We start from the raw sequence: 6,954 nt of genomic DNA, 5'->3' as shown, positions 1-6,954 counted from the left end.
TATGAATTTAAACAAATTACAAAAAAATATCCAGGCTTGGCTTTAATACAAAATGTGCAAAACAAACAAGATGAATAATCAAATTTACGTTACGTTAAGGTGCGAAATAATATATGGTGCGGAGTACTATGAGCTAGTCTGACTAAATCTGTTACCACACCGAGATGTGTCAACGGGTCTACTCAGTTGAGCACACAGGAGTAATCTGAATCTTGGAGAGCTTGGTAGCCCTATATATACAGAATATCGGCCGGCCAGAGGGCGCTGATAGTCTTCTTTAACTAGGAACCGGCTGATATACTGCTTGTTACGGAGGACGTGGCCTCCCTGCGACCCAGGTGCGAGGTGGGGTGACGGGCCCTGGTGCAGGTAGACTGGTGGTATTGTCTAGACGTCTGGAAGTAGTTGCTGTTGTTCTTGGCTGCAGTTCTTGATTACATAGACGGCCGAATCTCTTCCTAGAGATTTTACCGTGACACACACACACACACACACACGCATATATATATATATATATATATATATATATATATATATATATATATATATATATCAACTGAAAACTCACACCCCAGAAGTGACAAGAGGCTGTGAGTTTTCAGTTGCATATTGTCCTGGGGACCATTCAGGCTTGTTCGCATATATATATATATATATATATATATATATATATATATATATATATATATATATATATATATATATATATATATATATATTTGACTATCCCAAAACAACCATTAGTGACACTGGATAGTTCGACAAGGCCTAACCCTCGTGTCTGGCTTCCTACCTCACACTAGCCAGATATTCTCTTGTATAATCCATTCAGAAAAAAAACATTAAAAATCCGCTTTAAAACAAGTCTTTAAAATCGTGTTGTGTAGTTACACTGATACCATCTTGCTGCTACCTGACATGGAATGCCTTCTGCAGCTTTACAATACCTTTGAGCGATATTCCGTGCTAAGAAGCACTTACGTGATGGAGAATGAAGTCAAGCTGCATTTTCTACCTTTATCAATCTCGGAAAGGAATGGCGGCTTTCACACTGTAATCTACACTGTGGGATTCAGCATAGGAATGTGCCTTAAAGCTACACCTGATGGAACGGCTAACACTGCAAAAGATGTTGTTGCAGCTATTCAACTCTTCTACAAAAGCTTTGTTTCAACGGCTTAGAAAACGGAGGAGAGATTCTTGAATCAACATTATTGATAGAAACGTGATCCCTTGCCAAACCTGACCAGCAGATGTGGTTGTGATATTAGATGCAAGATCGCCAGCATACCTGGTTGATACCTGGTTGATGGGGTTCTGGGAGTTCTTCTACTCCCCAAGCCTGGCCCGAGGCCAGGCTTGACTTGTGTGAGTTTGGTCCACCAGGCTGTTGCTTGGAACGGCCCGCAAGCCCACATACCCATCACAGCCCGGTTGGTCCGGCACTCCTTGGAGGAAACAATCTAGTTTCCTCTAGAGGAGCATACTCCTGTTATGCAACCTTTTAATGTTTCATTTAATTTTTAAACGTATTAGGGTAAACTTTATTTTCGTCTATAATTGACCTTAATAAATAATATTCCTTGCATATCAATTTGTTAATTTTGTGTTACAGTTCTTGTTATTTAAATGCCTCAAAATTTTTATTACCAAATAATAGGAGTATATAATACAAAAAATAACTGGATAATATTACTTATTCAATTTGCATTGTATGATCTTTTATTTGTAAAGCATCATCGAACTTTTATTATCGTGGAATTGGCAATAAAGTTATATATTACTTTCATCCCCTCATCTTTCTGTCCTTTTTCCCTCACACTATCACTCGTGAGTCTCACGTGCATTGCATCAAAGGATAGATATTGTATCCTAGATATAGATAGATATGATCCTAGATATGATAGATATTGATATATCTAGATATCTCCTTTAGGAGATATCTAGATATCAACAATATTGTAGATATAAAAGATAGTGGAAGATATTGCATTCTTGTTGCCCTCACTCTCACGCGACCTCACCAAGTGCTGTTTGTAATTGATCTCTCCTCAGCCACTGTTGTATGCATGTTGTGTATGTCATACACAACCTGTGTATCAGTAGCTGCAACTCTGTGTCTCAAGCAACGTTCCTCGAGGTGTATTTACAGTGTCAGGAGGTGATGACACGTGTATGGATCACGAACGCCTCTAATGGTTCTTGTTGTAAATACTTTTACAACGTGTAAATACTTTTGCACCAACATATCTAAGACTCCATTTTGTCATTGCATACAGGATTCACGAATGCTTGTAAGACTCCATGTGTCATCGAATAGAAGATACACGAACGATTCTTAGAGTAACTTCCTTTCTCCCCTCCTCTCTCTCTCTCTCTCTCTCTCTCTCTCTCTCTCTCTCTCTCTCTCTCTCTCTCTCTCTCTCTCTCTCTCTCTCTCTCTCTCTCTCCATCCCTCACTATTCCTCCCTCCCTTCCTCCAAACAACCTTCTTTTTTTCTCTCACCACATTTCTCTGCCGCTCTCCATCTGTCTCTCTTATCCTCCCTCTTCTCTCCATTCCGCTATCCCTTTCAATTTCCCTTCATCCTCTCCAGTGTTCCCTGCTGTATCTGTTGCCAGCTCCCCCTGTCGTTATCCACATCAGTGTCAGGCGTTGGTGAATGACAGGGGTCAATGCCTGACATACCCCGTCAGTCAGCCTCTTGTCAATGCCGGTCGCTATACGAAATTGATCCGGCTATCCGGAGGTTCCCTCCCCCTGACTCGTACATCTATCACTTGTGTTTTTGTTTCTGTTCGGTTCCATAGTGTATATGAACCTTCGGTGAGTGTAAGAGAGCGTTCAAGTGTCCTGTTGTGGGTTATGGTAGTTTTTTTTTTACGTACTATTAATCACGTGCCTTGCAGGGAAGGGTGGGGGTGGGGGGAGATTGGGACTCTCTATATGGTACGGGACGTTTGACAGGGAAACAAATAACTGTCTTTGAAAAATGCCGGCGCGCAAATACAGACACGCACACACAGAGCCAAAGAGCCAAAGCTCAGCCCCCGCAAGCACAACTAGGTTAATACACTCACACACACACACACACACACACACACACACACACACACACACACACACAACTGACTCCATACACAGTTTCAAGTGTAGATATGATAGAGCCCAGTAGGCTCAGGAACCTGTACACCAGTTGATTGACAGTTGAGAGGCGGGACCAAAGAGCCAGAACTCAACCCCCGCAAGCACAATTAGGTGAGTACACACACACACACAGACACACACACCCCACACACACACCCCCCCCACACACACACACACACACACACACCACACACATACCACACACACCCCACACACACCCCACACACACACCACACACACCCTACACACACCCCACACACACACCACACACACACCACACACACACCACACACACACACCACACACACACACCACACACACACACCACACACACACACCACACACACACACCACACACACACACCACACACACACCACACACACACCACACACACCACACACCACACACACACACACACACACACACACACACACACACACACACACACACACACACACACACACACACCACACACAACCCACACACACCCCACACACACCCCACACACACCCCACACACACACCCCACACACACACCCCACACACACCCCCCACACACACACCCCACACACACACACCCCACACACACACCCCACACACACCCCACACACACACCCCACACACACACCCCACACACACACCCCACACACACACCCCACACACACACCCCACACACACCCCACACACACCCCACACACACCCCACACACACCCCACACACACCCCACACACACCACACACACACCCCACACCACACACACACACACACACACACACACACACACACACACACACACACACACACACACCCCACACATCCCACACCACACACATCCCACACACACCCCACACACACACACCCCACACACACCCCACACACACACCCCACACACACACCCCACACACACCCCACACACACACACCACACACACCCCACACACACCCCACACACACCCCACACACACACCCCACATACACACCCCACACTCACACACACACACACCCCACACACATCCCACACACACCCCACACACATCCCACACACACCCCACACACATCCCACACACACCCCACACACACACCACACACACACACCACACACACACACCACACACACACACCACACACACACACCACACACACACACCACACACACACACACACACACACACACACACACACACACAACACACACACACACACACACACACACAACACACACACACACCACACACACACCACACACACACACCACACACACACCACACACACACACCACACACACACCACACACACCCCACACACACCCCACACACACCCCACACACACCCCACACACACACACCCCACACACACCACACACACACCCCCCACACACACACACACCCCACACACACCCCACACACACCCCCCACACACACACACCCCACACACACCCCACACACCCCACACACACCCCATACACACCCCACACACACCACACACACACCCCCCCCACACACCCCCCACACACACACCCCCCCCACACACCCCCCACACACACACCCTTGCATGGCGTGGCACAGTGAACGATGTACACGTCACTCGGCCAGTTGGTTTAACACTATTGGATGCCGTAGTAACTAAATCCTTGCCCACGGGGGACAGCCTTCCCCTTAGCTATTGGAGCCTCGACACCAAGCTCCAAGTTCCGTCCAGCCAAATCCACGTGTTCTCGCGTATTCAGCTTCTGTGTCTCCTGTAGGAGTGTGTCCTGTAGGAGTGTGTCCTGTAGGAGTGTGTCCTGTAGGAGTGTGTCCTGTAGGAGTGTGTCCTGTAGGAGTGTGTCCTGTAGGAGTGTGTCCTGTATGAGTGTGTCCTGTATGAGTGTGTCCTGTATGAGTGTGTCCTGTATGAGTGTGTCCTGTATGAGTGTGTCCTGTAGGAGTGTCTCCTGTAGGAGTGTCTCCTGTAGGAGTGTCTCCTGTAGGAGTGTCTCCTGTAGGAGTGTCTCCTGTAGGAGTGTTTCCTGTAGGAGTGTTTCCTGTAGGAGTGTCTCCTGTAGGAGTGTGTCCTGTAGGAGTGTCTCCTGTAGGAGTGTCTCCTGTAAGAGAACCATGTTTTCCCCTCTGCTGCTCTCTGTCCAACGGGTAAACCTGGCGATTCTTGCTGTGAATGCGAGCCACACATGTAACATATAATGCGAGCCACACATGTAACATATAATGCGAGCCACACATGTAACATATAATGCGAGCCACACATGTAACATATAATGCGAGCCACACATGTAACATATAATGCGAGCCACACATGTAACATATAATGCGAGCCACACATGTAACATATAATGCGAGCCACACATGTAACATATAATGCGAGCCACACATGTAACATATAATGCGAGCCACACATGTAACATATAATGCGAGCCACACATGTAACATATAATGCGAGCCACACATGTAACATATAATGCGAGCCACACATGTAACATATAATGCGAGCCACACATGTAACATATAATGCGAGCCACACATGTAACATACGTGTATCCCGAAGTGTGTCAATGAACAAGAGATGTGATGGGCGGTGAAGATGTGTCGTCGCGGGAAGATAAGAGACTTCTCCTTGACAGAGAGGACAAAAAGCTGATTCTTGGGAACTTTTATAATGGGTGTCGGATGGTCTATGAGAAATGGCGTTCTAAGCTTATAGTCATTGGCTAAAATGGTTTGTCTGTGTTACACGAAGAATGCAGAGATGGCAGCGCTGATAGCAACGATAACGGATCGGGCACAGATATTATCTCAGATGACAAAGATGAATGTTGCACAGATAATATAGCAGGTGACAACGATGAATGTTGCACAGATAATATAGCAGGTAACAACGATGAATGTAGCACAGATAACATAGCAGATGACAAAGATGAATGTTGCACAGATAACATAGCAGGTGACAAAGATGAATGTTGCACAGATAACATAGCAGGTGACAAAGATGAATGTTGCACAGATAACATAGCAGGTGACAAAGATGAATGTTGCACAGATAACATAGCAGGTGACAAAGATGAATGTTGCACAGATAACATAGCAGGTAACAAAGATGAATGTTGCACAGATAACATAGCAGGTGACAAAGATGAATGTTGCACAGATAACATAGCAGGTGACAAAGATGAATGTTGCACAGATAACATAGCAGGTAACAAAGATGAATGTTGCACAGATAACATAGCAGGTAACAAAGATGAATGTTGCACAGATAACATAGCAGGTGACAAAGATGAATGTTGCACAGATAACATAGCAGGTGACAAAGATGAATGCAGAGTTTACAAAGCGACCAATAACTAAGGTCAAATGAATAAAAATAGCACTTAAACACAGTAACAATAAACCAAATGATGTTGGTGTGCTCTCCAGGGGGGGCTGAGATGAGCAATGATGCATACAGGATGCATATCATCTTGAAATGTGATGGGGAGCCAGACTCCAATTAAGCAAGAGGAGGGGCGGGTGAATAATGTGGGAAATCATGGAATCAGGTCATTAGTTTCTAATAACTGGGAGGCCTCATTAGGCACAATAAGAGTCATTGAAGGGATTCCAGTCTTACGTGGGATTCTGTATAGGAGAGTTAGCAGTGAATTAATGTCCAAAGGCATGTAAGTAATTATCAAAAGCAGGTGCCAAGGAATGAAGAATTGTGTAGCAGGGGCACTTCTCTCCAGGAATTGCTTGGACAGATTACAAATCACTGAGGTATTGTTTATTAACTGTGATAACGTCTACGACGAAGATATGTGTGCGCGCTTGTTTTA

The 6,954-nt window shown here is 45.6% G+C and overlaps 1 protein-coding gene across 1 annotated transcript; it reads left to right on the top strand.

Annotated features, from left to right (window-relative positions):
- Positions 1–5,710: 5,710 nt before the first annotated feature.
- On the top strand, positions 5,711–6,487 carry LOC138350282 (prestalk protein-like). Its single transcript, XM_069300894.1, has 2 exons — positions 5,711–5,802; positions 5,887–6,487. The coding sequence occupies exons 1-2, from the start codon at positions 5,711–5,713 to the stop codon at positions 6,485–6,487; spliced, it is 693 nt and encodes a 230-aa protein (XP_069156995.1).
- Positions 6,488–6,954: the final 467 nt, after the last annotated feature.

This window comes from Procambarus clarkii, chromosome 45 (assembly GCF_040958095.1).
Source record: "Procambarus clarkii isolate CNS0578487 chromosome 45, FALCON_Pclarkii_2.0, whole genome shotgun sequence".
Classification (NCBI taxonomy): Eukaryota; Metazoa; Arthropoda; class Malacostraca; order Decapoda; family Cambaridae; genus Procambarus; species Procambarus clarkii.
The sequence above is the reverse complement of the archived record's forward strand: the minus strand, read 5'-3'. Positions and strand labels throughout refer to the sequence as shown.

Coding starts and splice junctions, on each gene's coding strand:
- LOC138350282 (XM_069300894.1), top strand. CDS start 5,711: ATGGGCGGTGAAGATGTGTCGTCGCGGGAAGATAAGAGACTTCTCCTT. Junction 5,803..5,886: donor CTTGGGAACTTTTATAATGG/GTGTCGGATGGT, acceptor CGAAGAATGCAG/AGATGGCAGCGCTGATAGCA.